We start from the raw sequence: 18,624 nt of genomic DNA on the forward strand, positions 1-18,624 counted from the left end.
TATTGGAGGACTTCCTGTTGTTCTCTATGGTTTCCGGAGGACTTCCTGTTGTTCTCTATGGTTTCCGGAGGACTTCCTGCTCGTCTCTAGCATTTTTGGAGGACTTCCGCTTAGTCTCTATGGTCTTTGGAGGACTTCCTGTTGAGCTCTATGGTCTTGGAGGACTCCCAGCTCCTCTCTATGGTTTCCTCCCTTCCGCTCTGCGCCTGCGCGGCGCCGCCACTTCCGGTTGGCCGCCATGAGGGACCGGACGCGGGAACTGCACCAGGCGAGAGGCCGAAAATGGGGAAAAAACCCCAAAAAACGGGAAAAGGAGGCAGAAAACGGGGAAAAGGAGCCCAAAAACGGACTCGGGGAGCCCAAAAACGGGGGTTGGGGACGCGGAGAGGGAGAAAAAGGAGCCGAAAAGGAGGGAAATGAACCCAAAGTGTGGAGCGGGGAGCGCGGAGGAGCCGAAAATGGGGAAAAAACAACAAAAAAATGTGGAAAAAAGAGGAAAAAATGGGCGAAAAGGACCCAAAATGTGGGAAAATCACCCCAAAAATGGGTAAAAAGAGTCTAAAAATGGGTAAAAAGAGCCCAAAAATGGCATCGGGGAGGCAAAATTTGGGTTAAAAGAGCCAAAAATGGCTGAAAAAAGACCCAAAAATTGAGGAAAATGAGCCAAATTGGGGTTTTTGACCCAAATTTGGGGGTTTTTGGACCCAAATTGGGTATTTGTGGTTCAAATTCGGGATTTTTTGTCCCAAAATTGGGGTTTTTTGGTCCAAAATTTGGGATTTTTTCACACAAAATCAGTGAATTTCCCAAAATTGGGGTTTTTTTGCCCCAAATTTGGGGGTTTTTGGTTCAAATTTGGGGATTTTTTTCCCCCCAAAATCGCCGATTTTCCCAAATTTGGTGGGTTTGGCCCCAAATTGGGTATTTTTGTCACGATTTTGAGGTTTTTTTGACCCAAATTGAGGTTTTTTATCCAAATTGGGGATTTTTTTGCCCAATTTTGAGGTTTTTGGATCCAAATTTGGGGGTTTTTGCTCCCGAATTTAAGGGGTTTTGACCCAAAATCGCTGAATTTCCAAAAATTTGTGGGTTTTTTGACCCAAATTGGGTCATTTTGGTCCAAAATTTGGGATTTTTTTCACCCAAATCGGTGAATTTCCCAATTTTGAAGGTTTTTTGCCTCCAAATTGGGTATTTTTGGCCCAATTTTGAGGTTTTTTCACCCAAATTTGGGGGGTTTTGGTCCAATTTGGAGGTTTTTCTAACCCAAAATTTGTGAATTTCCCAAAATTGGGGTTTTTTTTGGCCCAAAATTGGGGATTTTTTGGTCCAAAATTTGGTGGTTTTTCCCCCGAATTTTGTGATTTTCCTAAATTTGGTAGTTTTTGCCTCAAACTGGGTATTTTTGGTCCAAAATTGGGTATTTTAGATCCCAAATTTGGGGATTTTTTGGCCCAAAATCGCTGAATTTCCCAAATTTGGAGGTTTTTTGGTCCAAAATTTGATGGTTTTTCCCCCAAAATCCCTGATTTTCCCAAATTTGGTGGGTTTTGCCCCAAATTGGGTATTTTTGGTTCAAATTTGGGATTTTTTTATCCCAATTTTCAGGGTTTTTGTCCCAAAATGGATGTTTTTTTCCCCCAAAATCAGTGAATTTCCCAAATTTGGAGGTTTTTTTGTTCCAAATTTGGTGATTTTTCCCCCAAAATCCCTGATTTTCCCAAATTTGGTGGGTTTTTGCCCCAAATTGGGTATTTTTGGTTCAAATTTGGGGTTTTTTGGACCAAAATTGGGTATTTTAGGTCCCAAATTTGGGGATTTTTCCCCAAAACTAGTGAATTTCCCAAAATTGGGGCTTTTTTGGCCAAAAATTGGGGTTTTTTGGTCCAAAATTGGGGATTTTTCCCCCAAAATTTGTGATTTTCCTAAATTTGGTGTTTTTTGCCCCAAACTGGGTATTTTTGGTCCAAAATTGGGTATTTAAGATCCCAAATTTGGGGATTTTTGGGCTCAAAATCAGTGAATTTTCCAAATTTGGGTGGTTTTGGTCCCAAATTGGGTATTTTTGTCACAATTTTGAGGTATTTTGATCCAAATTTAAGGTGTTCTGGACCAAAATCAGTGAATTTCCCAAAATTCGGGGTTTTTTGGCTCAAAATTGGGTATTTTAGGTCCCAAATTTGGGGATTTTCCCCCAAAATCCCTGATTTTCCTAAATTTGGGGGGTTTTGCCCCAAATTGGCTATTTTTGGTCCAAAATTTGAGGGTTTTTTTGCCCAAAATCGGCGAATTTCCAAAAATTGGGGTTTTATGGACCCAAATTGCGTTATTTTGTCCCAATTTTGGGGTTTTTTGACCCAAATTTGGGGATTTTTTGCCCCAAAACCGCTGAATTTCCCAAAATTGGGGATTTTTTCGTCCCAATTTCGACTGTTTTTTCCCCCAAATTTTCCTTTTTTCCCCCCAAAATCTCCGATTTTCCCAAAATCTCCGTTTTTCGCCCCAAACCGTTTCTCCCTCAGGCCTCTGAGGACTCCGAGGAGGAGGAGGAGGAGCAGCGGTGGGGGGAGGGGCGGCTCTGCCCCCCCGGCGACAGCGCCCTGGCCCAGGTGGGACTCGCCTTCCGTCGCGATATGTCGCGATACGTCACGATAAATTGCGATATGTCGCGATATGCATCTCGTTTGCATGTGATTTGCATCTCATTTGCATCCCAACACCCCGATCGCCCTCCCCATGTCACGATATATCGCGATATGGATCTCGTTTGCATATGGTTTGCATCTCGTTTCCGACCCGGCGCCCCGACCGCCCTCTCCCTGTCGCGATACGTCGCGATATGTCGCGGCGAAGCTCCGTTTCGGGTGTCCCCCGTCGCGACGCGGAGGCGTCGCTATCGCGATATATTGGCGCCGCTGTCGTGATATGTCCCGACGGGCGCGGCGAAGCTCCGCGTGGGGCTCCGCTTCCGGTTCTGTCGCGATACGATGCCTCCGCCGTCGCGACCCAGCGGCGTAGTCGCCGCGACGTGACGGCGTCGCTGTCGCGATGTGACGGCGCCTGTCGCGACGTGTCCCGGCAGGTCCGCTCAGGGCTCCATGGGGGGGTCCTGTCGGGATATCCAGTGGCGCCCTGCCGCGATATAAGGGCGCCGCTATCGCGACATGACAGCGTCTATCGCGACATGTCGCGACAGGCGCTGCGTATCGGGGCACACGGCGACCCCCCCGTCACGACATAAGCGTGTCCCTATCGCGGTATAACAGCGCATTTCGCAACATGACAGCCCATATCGCGATATAATCGGGTCCCTATCATGATATAACGCCCCATATCGCGACATAAGCGTGTCCCTATCGCGATATAAGTGTGTCCATATTGCGATATAACGTGCGCATATCGCAACATGACAGCCTCTATCGTGATATAAGCATGTCCCTATTACGATATAACGCCCCATATCGCGACATAAGCGTGTCCATATCGCGATATAACATGCACATTTCACGACATGACAGCTCATATCGCGATATAAGCGTGTCCCTATTGCGATATAACGCCTCATATCGCGACATAAGCGCGTCACTATCGTGATATAACGTGCGCATATCGCGACATGACCGCCTATATCGTGATATAAGCGCGTCCCTATCACGATATAACAGTCTGTATCACGACATGACAGCTTAGATCACGATATAAGTGTGTCCCTATCACGATATAACGTGCACATATCACGACATGACAGCTTATATCGCGATATAAGCGTGTCCATATCGCGACAGAACGGCGTCTATCGCGACATGAGGGTGTCTATCGCGACATGCCGGTCCATATCGCGACGTGTCGTGACAGGCGCGGCAGGTCCGGCGGGGGCTGCGGGCGCTGGAGGCGAAGCTGGAGGCGCTGGAGAGGCAGCAGGAGGCGGTGCTGGGCTGTCCCCTCCCCCCGCTGGGTGAATTTGGGGGAATTTGGGGAATTTTGGGAAATTTGGGATGTTTGGGGTGAATTTTGGGATTTTCGGGTGAATTTTGGGGGGAATTTGGGGTGAATTTTGGTTGATTTTGGGGGCAAATTTGGGGTTTTTGGGGTGAATTTGGGATGAATTTTGGGGTGAATTTGGGAATCTTTTGGGGGATTTTGGGTGGAAATTATGGGTTTTTGGGGTGAATTTTGGGGTGAATTATGGGGATTTTGGGGTTTTTTGGGGGTGAATTTTGGTTGATTTTGGGGGCAAATTTGGGGTTTTTGGGGTGAATTTGGGGTGAATTTTGGGTTGAATTTGGGATGAATTTTGGGGGATTTTGGGTGAATTTTGGGATTTTGGGGGGTTTTGGGGTGATTTTGGGGTTTGGGATTTTTGGGGTTTTCTGGGGTGAATTTGGGGTTTTGGGGGTGAATTTTGGGGTGAATTTGGGATGAATTTTGGGTTTTGGGGTGAATTTTGGGGATTTCGGGTGGAAATTTGGGGAATTTGGGTGGAAATTTGGGGGGTTTTGGGTGAATTTTGGGGTTTTTTGGGGTGAATTTTGAGGGTTTTTGGGGTGAATTTTGGGGTGATTTTGGGTGAATTTTGGGATTTTTTGGGGGTTTTTGGGGTTTTGGGGATTTTTTGGGGTTTTCTGGGGTGAATTTGGGGGTTTTGGGGTAAATTTTGGGGATTTTTGGGAATCTTTTGGGGGATTTTGGGTGGAAATTATGGGTTTTTGGGGTGAATTTTGGGGTGAATTATGGGGATTTTGGGGTTTTTTGGGGTGAATTTGGGGTGAATTTTGGGATTAATTTTGGGCTTTTTGGGGTGAATTTTGGGGATTTGAGGGTGGAAATTTGGGGATTTTGTGCTGAATTTGGGATGAATTTTGGGGTGAATTTTGGGGTGAATTTTCTGGATTTGGGGTGAGTTTTGGGGTGAATTTTTGGGGTGATTTTGGGTGAATTTTGGGATTTTTTGGGGGTTTCTGCGATTTTTGGGGGTTTTGGGGTGAATTTTGGGAATTTTGGGGATTTTGGGTTGATTTTGGGGTTTTGGGGATTTTTGGGGGTTTTGGGGTGAATTTTGGGGATTTTTGGGAATTTTTTGGGGGGTTTTGGGTGGAAATTGAGGGGTTTTGGGGTGAATTTTGTGGTGAATTTTGGGGATTTTGGGGTGAATTTGGAATTTTTGGAGTGAATTTTGGGGTTTTTGGGTGAATTTTGGGGACTTTCGGGAAATTTTTGGGGTGAATTTTGGGTTGAATTTGGGGTGAATTTTGGGGGTTTTTTGCAGTGAATTTTGGGGATTTTTGGGGAATTTTTCGGGGTGAATTTTGGGGATTTTTGGGGAATTCTTTGGGGTGAATTTGGGGATTTTTGGGGTGAAATTTGGGGGTTTTTGGGGTATTTTTTAGGTTGAATTTGGGGTGATTTTTGGAGCTTTTTGGGGTGAGTTTCGGGGATTTTTGGGGAATTTTTTGGGGTGAATTTTTGGGATTTTTGGGCAATTTTTTGGGGTGAATTTTGGGTATTTTGGGTCCCCAGAGCTCCAGCAGGATCTGCAGAAACTCCGAGATGAAATCCAGGAGCTGACGAGAGAAATCAGAGGAGGACTGAAAGGTAACACAAAAACACCCAAAATCACCCCAAAAACACCCAAAATCACCCCAAAAATAACCCAAAATACCAAAAAACACCCAAAATTACCCCGAAAACATCCTGAAATACCCAAAAATGCCCTTAAAATGCCCAAAAATACCCCAAAAATACCCAAAAAATGCCCCAAAAATGTCCCAAAATAACCAAAATTGCCCCAAAAACATCCTGAAATACCCAAAAATACCCAAAAATACCCTAAAAATTACCCAAAATTGTCCCAAAAACATCCTGAAATACCCAAAACCACCCAAAATTACCCCAAAAATGCCCCAAAAATGCCCTAAAATAACTCAAAACCACCCAAAATTCCCCCAAAAATGCCCCAAAATAACCAAAATTGCCCCAAAAACATCCTGAAATACCTAAAAATGCCAAAAAATACCCAAAAAATGCCCCAAAAATAACCCGAAATACCCGAAATTGCCCCAAAAACATCCTGAAATAACCAAAACCACCCAAAATTACCCCAAAAATGCCTAAAATACCCCAAATTTGCCCCAAAAACTTCCTGAAATACCCAAAAATGCCCTAAAAATGCCCAAAATTTCCCCAAAAATAACCAAAATTGCCCCAAAAACATCCTGAAATACCAAAAAATACCCCAAAATACCCCCAAAATGCCCAAAAATACCCCAAAAATGCCTTAAAAATAACCCAAAATACCCGAAATTACCCCAAAAACTTCCTGAAATCCCCAAAAATACCCCAAAAATGCCCAAATATGCCCCAAAAACACCCAAAATTGCCTCAAAAACATCCCGAAATACCCAAAAATGCCCTAAAAATGCCCAAAAATACCCAAAAAATGCCCCAAAAATACCCAAAAAATGCCCCAAAAATGCCCTAAAAATTACCCAAAATTGCCCCAAAAACATCCTGAAATACCCGAAAATACCCAAAAAAACCCCCAAAAAGTCCTGAAAGTGCCCAAAACCACCAAAAAAGTACCTGAAAATACAAAAAAAAAACCCAAAAATACCCCAAAAAGCCACAAAAATTCTCAAAAATACCCCAAAAATTAAAAAAACAACCCCAAAATACCAAAAAAATACCGTAAAAAGTCCCAAAAAGACACCCAAAAATGACCTCAAAATACCCCAAAAATACAAAAAAATCCCAAAAATTACAAAAAAATACCCCAAAAAAACCCCAAAAATCCTTAAAAATACCCAGAAAGATCTCCAAATCCTCCCAAAATAACCCAAAATATCCCAAAAATCCCTCAAACCATCCCAAAATCACCCCAAAATGCCCCAAAATTGCCCAAAATTTGGGGTTTTTCAGGGTTGGAGCCAAACAAGGACGACGAGGAGAACAGAAACTCCATCGGGGCGAGAGTGAGGAGAACCCAGGTGGGGATTTTGGGTGAATTCGGGGGATTTTGGGCAATTTTGGAGTGAATTTGGCAGATTTTGGGGATTTGGGGTGAACTTTGGGGTGAATTTGGTGGTTTTGGGGTGAATTTTGGGGTGAATTTGGCAGATTTTGGGGTGAATTTGGGGGATTTTGGGCAATTTTGGGGTGAATTTGGGGGATTTTGGTGTTTCCTGATGGATTTTGGGGATTTTGGGGGAATTTTGGGGTGAATTTGGGGGATTTTGGGGTGAATTTGGGGGTGAATTTTGGGGATTTTGGGCAAATTTTGGGCTGAATTTGGGGGATTTGGGGAAAATTTTGGGGGAAATTTTGGGGTGAATTTGGCAGATTTTGGGGATTTTGGGTGAATTTGGCAGATTTTGGGCAAATTTGGGGGTTAATTTGGCGAATTTTGGGATTTTCCTATGGATTTTGGGGATTTGGGGGAATTTTGGGGAGAATTTGGGTGGATTTTGGGTGAATTTTGGTCATTTTTGGGTGGATTTCGATGGATTTTGGCCATTCCTGGGTATATTTTTTTGGGGATTTTTGGGATTTTGGGGTTTTTCGGGTTCCCCTGATGGAATTTTGGGGATTTTCCTCAGTTCTGGGATTCCTTGAGTGAAATTTGGGTGAATTTTGGTGGATTTTGGGTGGATTTTGCTGTATTTCGGTCATTCCTGGGTGGATTTTTTTGGGATTTTTTGGGGGATTTTGGGGTTTTTTGGGTTCCCCTGTCAGAATTTTGGGGTTCTGGGTGAATTTTGGGTGAATTTGAGTGAATTTTGGCTGAATTTTGGGTGCATTTTGACCATTTTTGGGTGAATTTCGATGGATTTTGGTCACTCCTGGGTGGATTCTTTTGGGATTTTTTTTGGGATTTTTGGGATTTTGGGGTTTTTCGGGTTCCCCTGTCAGAATTTTGGGATTCTGAGGTTCCCTGGGTGGATTTTGGGTGAATTTGGGTGAATTTTGGGTGAATTTTGACCATTTTTGGGTGGATTTTGGGTGGATTTTTAATGGATTTCGGTCATTCCTTGGTGGATTTTTTTGGGGATTTTTGGGATTTTGGGGTTTTTCGGGTTCCCCTGTCAGATTTTGGGGTTTTCCCCCCAGCACGGGGTCCTGGCCCAGCAGTTTTTTGGGGTCACTGGGTGGATTTTGGGTGAATTTTGACCATTTTTGGGTGGATTTTGGGTAGATTTTTTATGGATTTTGGCCATTTCTGAGTGGATTTTTGGGATTTTGGGGTTTTTTGGGTTCCCCTGTCAGAATTTTGGGTTTTCCCTCAGCACGGGGTCCTGGCCCAGCAGTTTTTTGGGGTCACTGGACGTCTCCAGGCCGCTCAGTCCAACTATCGCCAGCGCAGCCTCGACCGCCTGAGGAGGCAGCTGCACATCGGTGAGGAAAAACTGAAATTTTTGGGGGAAAAAACCCGAAATTTGGGAAATTCCCAAAAGTTTGGGGAAGAAAAAGTCAAAATTTGGGGAAAAAAACCAAAAAAAAAGGGAAAAAATATCAAAATTTGGGGGAAAAACCTTAAAATTTGGGGGAAAAAACTCGAAATTTGGGATAAAAAGTTAAAAATTTGGGAAATTCCCAAAAGGTTGGGGAAGAAAAAGTCAAAATTTGGGGGAAAAATTGAAAAATTTGGGGAAAAAGCCTTAAAATACCTTAAAATTTGGGGGAAAACCTCAAAATTTGGGATAAAAAGTTAAAAATTTGGGGAATTCCCAGAAGTTTGAGGAAGAAAATCTCAAAATTTGGGGAAAAAACCTCCAAAATTTAGGGGGAAAAATGCAAAATTTGGGGAAAAAACAAAAAAAATTGGGAAGAAACCCTCAAAATTTGGGGAAGAAAAAGCAAAATAAGGGGAAAACCAAAAAAATTAGGGGGAAAATTTAAAATTTGGGGAAAAAACCCAAAATTTGGGAAATTCCTAGAAGTTTGGGGAAGAAAAAATCAAAATTTGGGGGAAAAAACCAAAAATTTGGGGGAAAAACCTTAAAATTTCGGGGAAAAACAGAAAATTAGGGGAAAAAAATCAAAATTTAGGGAAAAACCTACAAAATTTGGGGGAAAAATCTAAGATTTGGGGGAAAAAAACCACAAAATTGGGGGAAAAAAATCCAAAATTTTGGGAAAAAAACCCAACATTTCGGGGAAAATCACAATATTTGGGGAGAAAAACCTTAAAATTTGGGGGAAAAACCCAAAATTTGGGAAATTCCCAAAAGTTTGGGGAAGAAAAAGTCAAAGTTTTGGGGAAAAACTGCAAAATTTGGGGAAAGAAACAAAAAAAATTGGGAAAAAACCTCAAAATTTGGGGAAGAAAAAGCAAAATTTAGGGAAAAAAACTCACAAATTGGGGGAAAAATCCAAAATTTGGGGGAAAAAATTGCAAAATTAGATGGAAAGAAATCCCAAAACTAAGGGAAAAACCCAAAATTTGGGGGGAAAACCTTAAAATTTGGGGGAAAAAACTCAAAATTTGGGATAAAAAATCAAATATTTGGGAAAATCCCAGAAGTTTGGGGAAGAAAAACTCCAAATTTGGGAAAAAAAACCCAAAATTTGGGGGAAAAACCAAATTTTTTTCGGATGTTTTTCCCATTTTTTTAACATTTTTTTCTCATTTTTTGGGATTTTTTCCCATTTTTCAAATGTTTTTTCCCATTTTTTTGTGGTTTTTTCCCATTTTTTTAGCGTTTTTTCCCATTTTTTAAACATTTTTCCCATTTTTGGTGTTTTTTCCCCATTTTTGATGTCCCTGACCACATTTTTTTGGATCTTTTTCCCATTTTTTTAATGTTTTTTCCCATTTTTTAAACATTTTTCCCATTTTTTTAACGTTTTTTCCCATTTTTTTACATTTTTTCCCATTTTTTAACCTTTTTCCCCATTTTTAGTGTTTTTTTCCCATTTTCAGCATCGCTGATCTCATTTTTTGCGTCTTTTTCCTGTTTTCTAATTTTTTTTCCCCATTTTTTTAAAAACGTTTTTTCCCTTTTTTTTTACGTTTTTTCCCATTTTTTTAACATTTTTCCCATTTTTGGTGTTTTTTCCCCATTTTTGATGTCCCTGATCACATTTTTTTGGATCTTTTTCCTATTTTTTTAACATTTTTCCCATTTTTTAAACATTTTTCCCATTTTTTAAACGTTTTTTCCCATTTTTTTTACATTTTTCCCATTTTTTAAACGTTTTTTCCCTTTTTTTTAACGTCTTTTCCCATTTTTTTAACATTCTTCCCATTTTTTTAACATTTTTTCCCATTTTTTAAACATTTTTTCCCATTTTTTAAACTTTTTCCCCATTTTTTTAACATTTTTTCCCATTTTTTAACGTTTTTTCCCATTTTTTTAACATTTTCCCCATTTTTTTAAACATTTTTTCCCATTTTTTTGGGTCTTTTCCCCATTTTTTTAACATTTTTTCCCATTTTTTTAAACATTTTTTCCCATTTTTTTAACATTTTTCCCATTTTTTTAACGTTTTTTCCCTTTTTTTAAACCTTTTTTCCCGTTTTTAGTGTTTTTTTCCCATTTTCAGCAACGCTGATCTCATTTTTTGTGTCTTTTTCCTGTTTTCTAATTTTTTTTCCCCATTTTTTTAAAAACGTTTTTTCCCTTTTTTTTTACGTTTTTTCCCATTTTTTTAACATTTTTCCCATTTTTGGTGTTATTTCCCCATTTTTGATGTCCCTGATCACATTTTTTTGGATCTTTTTCCTATTTTTTTAACATTTTTCCCATTTTTTAAACATTTTTCCCATTTTTTTAAACGTTTTTTCCCATTTTTTTTACATTTTTCCCATTTTTTAAACGTTTTTTCCCTTTTTTTTAACGTCTTTTCCCATTTTTTTAACATTCTTCCCATTTTTTTAACATTTTTTCCCATTTTTTAAACGTTTTTTCCCATTTTTTAAACTTTTTCCCCATTTTTTTAACATTTTTTCCCATTTTTTTAACATTTTTTCCCATTTTTTTAACATTTTTTCCATTTTTTTTGACTTTTTTTCCCATTTCTTCAGATCTTTTTCCCATTTTTTAACCTTTTTTCCCGTTTTTGGTGTTTTTTCCCCCAATTTGCTGCCCCAGCCGGGAGCCCTGCAGTGTCAGAGGAGGAATTGGAGCAAATGTTGGAATCTGGGCAGAGCGAGATCTTCGTGTCCAACGTGAGCTTTTGGGGCAAATTTGGGGGGTTTTGGGAAATTTTGGGGTTTTTTAGAAATTTTGGGATTTTTGGGGAGAATTTTGGGGGTTTTTTGGGGTTTTTTGGGGTTTTTTTAGGGAATTTTTGGGGTTTTTTTGGGAAATTTTGGTGGGTTTTTTTTTTTTTTCACCCACGTGAGATTTTGGGGCAAATTCGGGGGGTTTTGGGAAATTTTGGGGTTTTTTAGAAATTTTGGGATTTTTAGGAGGAATTTTTGGGTTTTTTTGGGGGTTTTTTGGGGGTTTTTTAGGGAATTTTTGAGGTTTTTTGGGAAAAAATCTTGGGATTTTTATTTTTTTTAACCGACGTGGATTTTGGGGGAGATTTGGGGAGTTTTGGGAAATTTGGGGATTTGGGGGGTTTTGGGAATTTGGAAATTTTGGGATTTTGGGAGGAATTTTGGGGAATTTTGGGATTTTTTTTGGGGAATTTTGGGGATATTTGGGATTTTTTTTGGGGGCATTTTTGGGAATTTTGGGGTTTTTAAGGGAATTTTGGGGAATTTTGGGGTTTGGAGAATTTTGGGAGGAGTTTTGGGGGATTTTGGAAATTTTGGAATTTTGGGGTTTTGGGAGGCATTTTGGGAATTTTTGGGTAATTTTGGGGTTTTTGGGGGAAATTTTGGGATTTTTGGGGAATTTGGGTTTTTTGGGAGATTTTGGATTTTTTAGGAGGAAGTTTTGGGAAATTTTGGGGCTTTTGGGGGAATTTTGGGAGATTTTTGGAGGAATTTTGGGGATTTTTGGGGAAATTTTGGGTTTTTTGGGAATTTTGGGGTTTTTTTGGGGGAATTTTGGAATTTTTTGGGGAAATTTGGGGTTTTTTGGGGAATTTGGGGATTTTTGGGGAAGTTTGGAATTTTTGGGAGGAATTTTGGGATTTTTTGGGGTTTTTTGGGATTTTTGGGGAAATTTTGGGATTTTTGGGGGAATTTTGGGGTTTTTTGGGGGAATTTTGGGAGTTTTTGGGGACAATTTTGGGGAATTTTGGGATTTGAGTGTTTTTAATGGGGATTTTGGGTGAATTTTTTGGGGATTTTGGGTGAAATTTTCAGGATTTTGGTTAAATTTTCCCAAACTTCACTTTTTTCCTATTTCCACCTCAATTTTGGGTTATTTTCTGACATTTTGGGAGCTGCTTGAGTGGTTTTTTGGGGGGTTTTCAATGTTTTTTGGACATTTTTGCTCATTCTGGGTGGTTTTTTGGGGGGATTTTTGGGTGGAATTTTCAGGATTTTGGGTAAATTTTCCCAAACTTCACTTTTTTCCCGTTTCCACCTCATTTTTGGGTCGTTTTTTCAGGTTTTGGGAGCTGCTCGAGTGTTTTTTTGGGACTTTTTGGGGTTTTTTTGGCAATTTTCAGTGTTTTTAATGGGGATTTTGGGTGAATTTTTTGGGGATTTTGGGTGGAATTTTCGGGATTTTGGTTAAATTTTCCCAAACTTCAATTTTTTCCCATTCCCACCTCAATTTTGGGTTATTTTCTGACATTTTGGGAGCTGCTTGAGTGGATTTTTGGATTTTTTTCAGCGTTTTTTTATGTTTTTGCTCATTTTTGGGTGTTTTTTTATGGCGATTTTGGGTGAAATTTTCAGGATTTTGGGCAAATTTTCCCAAACTTCCATTTTTTCCCGTTCCCACCTGGATTTTGGGTCATTTTCCCAGGTTTTGGGAGCTGCTTTGTTGGTTTTTTTGGGTTTTTTTTTTGTTTTTTGGGGGGTTTTTTGGGGGTTTTTGGTGTTTTTTATGGCGATTTTGGGTGAAATTTTTGGGATTTTGGGCAAATTTTCCCAAATTCCTTTTTTTTCCCATTCCCACCTCAATTTTGGGTTCTTTTCCCAGGTTTTGGGAGCTGCTCGAGTGGTTTTTTTGGTGTTTTTTCAGCATTTTTTGGACATTTTTGCTCATTCTGGGTGGTTTTTTGGGGGGATTTTTGGTTGAATTTTTGGGATTTTGGTTAAATTTTCCCAAATTTCAATTTTTTTCCATTCCCACCTCAATTTTGGGTTATTTTCCCAGGTTTTGGGAGCTGCTCGAGTGGATTTTTGGGGTTTTTTTGGTGTTTCTTTGGTGGTTTTTTGGTGTTTTTTGTGGCGATTTTGGGTGAAATTTTCAAGATTTTGGTTAAATTTTCCCAAACTTCACTTTTTTGCCGTTCCCACCTCAATTTTGGGTTATTTTCCCAGGTTTTGGGAGCTGCTTTGTTGGTTTTTTGGGGGTTTTTTTGGTTTTTTGGGGGTTTTTTTGGGGTTTTTTGGTGTTTTTTATGGCGATTTTGGGTGAAATTTTCAAGATTTTGGTTAAATTTTCCCAAACTTCAATTTTTTTCCATTCCCACCTCATTTTTGGGTTGTTTTCCCAGGTTTTGGGAGCTGCTTGAGTGGTTTTTTGGGGTTTCTTAGTGTTTCTTTGGTGGTTTTTTGGTGTTTTTTATGGCGATTTTGGGTGAAATCTTTGGGATTTTGGTTAAATTTTCCCAAATCACCTTTTTCCCATTTCCACCTCATTTTTGGGTCGTTTTCCCAGGTTTTGGGAGCTGCTTGAGTGGATTTTTGGGGGTTTTTTTGGTATTTTTTTGATGTTTTTGGTCATTTTGGGTGTTTTTTTATGGCAATTTTGGGTGAAATTTTCAAGATTTTGGTTAAATTTTCCCAAACTTCCCTTTTTTCCCATTCCCACCTCATTTTTGGGTCGTTTTCCCAGGTTTTGGGAGCTGCCAGAGCCGCCCGAGCTGCTCTGGATGAAGTTGGTGAGAGACACAGAGACCTGCAGAGGCTGGAGAGAGGACTGAGGGAACTGGGAGAGCTCTTCGCCTTACTGGGAGGAACTGTGGAGGCTCAGGTGGGACTGGGAGGGACTGGGAGGGACTGGGAGGGGAAAAATGGGGAAAAAATGGGGAAAAACAGTGAAAAAATGGTGAAAAAATGGTGAAAATTGGGTGGAAAATGAATGAAATACGAGGAAAAAATGGGGAAAAAATGGGGAAAAATGGGATTTGGGGTTACTGGTTTGTACTGGTTTGGGGGTTGGGGGAACTGGGATTGAACTGGGAGTGACTGGGAGGGGAAAAATGGGGAAAAAATGGGAAAAAATGGTGGAAAAATGGTGAAAATTGGGTGAAAAATGAGTGAAAAATGGGAAAAAATGGGGAAAAAGTGCATTTGATGTTACTGGTTTGTACTGGTTTGGGGGTTGGGGGAACTGGGATTGAACTGGGAGGAACTGTGGAGGCTCAGGTGGGACTGGGAGGGACTGGGAGGTGAAAAAATGGTGAAAATTGGGTGAAAAATGGGTGAAATATGAGTGAAAAATGAGTGAAAAATGGGAAAAAATGGGGAAAAAGTGCATTTGATGTTACTGGTTTATACTGGTTTGGGGGTTGGGGGAGCTGGGATTGAACTGGGAGGGACTGGGAGGGACTGGGAGGGGAAAAATGGGGAAAAAATGGCGAAAATTGGGTGGAAAATGAATGAAATATGAGAAAAAATGGGGAAAAAATGGGGAAAAATGGGATTTGGGGTTACTGGTTTGTACTGGTTTCGGGGTTGGGATGGACTAGGAGGGACTGGGATGGACTGGGAGGGACTGGGAAGGGAAAAATGGGGAAAATTCGGTGAAAAAATGGTGAAAATTGGGTGAAAAATGAGTGAAATATGGGAAAAAATGGGAAAAAATGGGATTTGGGGTTACTGGTTTATACTGGTTTGGGGGTTGGGGGAGCTGGGATTGAACTGGGAGAGACTGGGAAGGGAAAAATGGGGAAAAAATGGGAAAAAATGGTGAAAAAATGGTGAAAAAATGGCGAAAATTGGGTGAAAAATGAGTGAAATATGAGAAAAAATGGGGAAAAAATGGGATTTGGGGTTACTGGTTTATACTGGTTTATACTGGTTTGGGGGTTGGGGGAACTGGGATTGAACTGGGAGGGACTGGGAAGGGAAAAATGGGGAAAAAATGGTGGAAAACAGTGAAAAAATGGTGATAATTGGGTGGAAAATGAGTGAAATATCAGAAAAAATGGGAGAAAAATGGGATTTGGGGTTACTGGTTTGTACTGGTTTGGGGGTTGGGGGAGCTGGGATTGAACTGGGAGAGACTGGGAAGGGAAAAATGGGGAAAAAATGGGAAAAAATGGTGGAAATTGGGTGGAAAATGAGTGAAAAATGAACAAAAAATGGGGAAAAAAAGGGGGAAAAATGGGGAAAATGGGATTTGGGGTTACTGGTTTATACTGGTTTGGGGGTTGGGGGAACTGGGAGGGACTGGGATGGACTGGGAGGGACTGGGAAGGGAAAAACGGTGAAAAAACGGTGAAAAAATGGTGAAAATTGGGTGAAAAATGGGGAAAAATGGGATTTGGGGTTACTGGTTTGTACTGGTTTATACTGGTTTGGGGGTTGGGGGAGCTGGGATTGAACTGGGAGAGACTGGGAAGGGAAAAATGGGGAAAAAATGGGAAAAAAGGGTGAAAATTGGGTGAAAAATGAGTGAAATATGAGAAAAAATGGGGAAAAACGGGATTTGGGGTTACTGGTTTGTACTGGTTTGGGGGTTGGGGAAACTGGGATGGACTGGGAGTGAAAAAATGGTGGAAAAATGGTGAAAAATGGGGAAAAATGGGGAAAAATGGGGAAAAAATGATGAAAATTGGGTGAAAAATGAACGAAAAATGGGAAAAAAAGGGAAAAAAATGGGATTTGGGGTTACTGGTTTATACTGGTTTGGGGGTTGAAGAAACTGGGATTGAACTGGGAGGAACTGTGGAGGCTCAGGTGGGACTGGGAGGGACTGGGAGGGGAAAAATGGGGAAAAAATGGGGAAAAATGGTGAAAAAATGGTGAAAAAATGGTGAAAAAATGGTGAAAAAATGGTGAAAATTGGGTGAAAAATGAGTGAAATATGAGAAAAAATGGGAGAAAAATGGGATTTGGGGTTACTGGTTTGTACTGGTTTGGGGGTTGGGGGAACTGGGATGGACTGGGAGTGAAAAAATGGTGGAAAAATGGTGAAAAATGGTGAAAAAATGGTGAAAATTGGGTGGAAAATGAGTGAAATATGGGAAAAAATGGGGGAAAATGGGATTTGGGGTTACTGGTTTATACTGGTTTGGGGGTTGGGGGAGCTGGGATTGAACTGGGAGGGACTGGGAGGAGAAAAAATGGTGAAAATTGGGTAAGAATGAGTGAAAAAATGAGAAAAAATGGGAAAAAATGGGGGAAAAAGGCAGAAAATGGGTTTTTACTGGTTTATACTGGTTTATACTGGTTTGGGGGAACTGGGATTGAACTGGGAGGAACTGGGAGGACAAAAATGGTGAAAAAAATGGTGAAAAATGAGTGAAAAATGAGAAAAAATGGGGAAAAAATGGGGAAAAAAAAGGCAGAAATTGGGGTATACTGGTTTGTACTGGTTTATACTGGTTTGTACTGGTTTATACTGGTTTGGGGGAACTGGGATTGAACTGGGAGGAACTGGGAGGAGAAAAATGGTGAAAAAAATGGTGAAAAATGGGTAAAAAATGAGAAAAAATGGGGAAAAAATGGGAAAAATTGGGGAAAAAAAGGGTTTTTACTGGTTCATATTGGTTCATACTGGTTCATACTGGTCTATACTGGTTTGTACTGGTGCAGGGGGAGCTGATCGATCGCATCGAGCGCCACGTGGAGCTCTCAGGGTCTCACCTGGGCAAAGGCAGGAAACACCTGGGCAGGGCGAGGAGCAGCCGGCAGGGGGCGCTGAAGGTCACTGGGAGGGACTGGGAGGGACTGGGATTGAACTGGGATGGACTGGGATTGAACTGGGATGGACTGGGAGGGACTGGGAGGGAACTGGGAGGGACTGGGAGGTGAAAAAATGGGGAAAATTGGGTGAAAAATGAGTGAAATATGAGGAAAAGTGGGGAAAAAATGGGATTTGGGGTTACTGGTTTGTACTGGTTTATACTGGTTTATACTGGGAGGGACTGGGAGGTGATTGGGAGGGAACTGGGATGGACTGGGAATGAACTGGGAGGGACTGGGAGGGACTGGGAGGTGAAAAAATGGGGAAAATTGGGTGGAAAAGGGGGGAAAATGGGGATTTGGGGTTACTGGTTTGTACTGGTTTATACTGGTTTATACTGGTTTGGGGTTTTTTGTTACTGGTTTGGGGTTTGGGGGAACTGGGATGAACTGGGATGGACTGGGATGGACTGGGAGGGACTGGAAATGTTACTGGGATGAACTGGGAGTGACTGAAATGAACTGGGAATAAACTGGGATGGACTGGGATTGAACTGGAGTAAACTGGGATGAACTGGGAATCAACTGGGATCAACTGGGAATGAACTGGAAGCTGAACTGGGATGAACTGGGATGGACTGGGACAGACTGGGATGAACTGGGATGGACTGGGACAGACTGGGATTGAACTGGGATGGACTGGGAAGGACTGGGAATTAACTGGAGTAAACTGGGATTGAACTGGAGTGAACTGGGATGAACTGGGATGGACTGGGACAGACTGGGATTGAACTGGGATGAACTGGGATGGACTGGGATTGAACTGGAGTGAACTGGGATGGACTGGGAATGAACCGGAAGCTGAACTGGGATGAACTGGGAACCCTCCCGAGCCCAAACTGGTTCATACTGGTTTATACTGGTTTATACTGGTCCGAACTGGTCTCTACTGGTCTATACTGGTTTATACTGGTCCGAACTGGTCTCTCGGCCCCCCAGAAGCGCCTGGCCTTCGCCGCTTGTCTCTCTGTCGCGATAATCGTCCTTGTCGCCATCGTCGCCGCCTCGGTAGCCACCGGCTAGCGGCCGAGCGCTCTGATTGGCTGCGGCGGCTGTCAATCATCCAAATCCGAGCCTCCGATTGGCCAGGAGTGATGTAATGGCTCCGGAGCGCGGCCCCGCCCAGGAACGGTTCTGATTGGTCAGCGCGGTTGTCAATCACTCTCAGCCCCGCCCGGCGCGGCGCTGATTGGCTGGCGGTGACGTCATCCCGCGCCGGAGCTCAATAAAGCACTTTGCACCCAAAATTAACGCGATTTTGGCCCCAAAATCCCCAAAATTCGCCCCAAAAATCGCAAAGGTCGAACCCGCGGGGAAGTTCGTCCCGAAAATCGCGAAATTCAGCCGAAATTTGGGGAAATTTACCCCAAAAAATGTCGAAGTTTCTTAAAATTGATTCCAAGAAAAGGGAAAAATGCTAAAAAAAGTCCTAAAATTTAGCCAAAATTCTGGGTTTTTACTGAGTTTTTTCCCCCAGTGAAGGGAAACTGATGGGATTGTGGGTTTTGGTGAAAAATGGGAAATTTGGGAGAGTTGTCCCGAAATTGTGAGATTCCCAGGAGAAATTTTAACCCAAAAAAACCCAAAATGTCCCAAAATCTGCAAAGCCTGAAATGCGGAAAAATCTCCAGAAGTTTCCCCAA

The 18,624-nt window shown here is 41.5% G+C and overlaps 1 protein-coding gene across 1 annotated transcript; it reads left to right on the plus strand.

The window, feature by feature from the left end:
- Positions 1-219: 219 nt before the first annotated feature.
- Positions 220-18,228, plus strand: LOC146423763 (syntaxin-4-like). Its single transcript, XM_085044508.1, has 10 exons — positions 220-268; positions 2,523-2,609; positions 3,856-3,955; positions 5,518-5,592; positions 6,916-6,983; positions 8,280-8,388; positions 11,088-11,164; positions 13,905-14,042; positions 16,832-16,942; positions 17,921-18,228. The coding sequence occupies exons 1-10, from the start codon at positions 239-241 to the stop codon at positions 18,002-18,004; spliced, it is 879 nt and encodes a 292-aa protein (XP_084900634.1). The 5' UTR covers positions 220-238; the 3' UTR covers positions 18,005-18,228.
- Positions 18,229-18,624: the final 396 nt, after the last annotated feature.

This window comes from Lichenostomus cassidix, unplaced genomic scaffold, assembly GCF_008360975.1.
Source record: "Lichenostomus cassidix isolate B80296 unplaced genomic scaffold, HeHo_3.0 HiC_scaffold_36, whole genome shotgun sequence".
NCBI lineage: Eukaryota > Metazoa > Chordata > Aves > Passeriformes > Meliphagidae > Lichenostomus > Lichenostomus cassidix.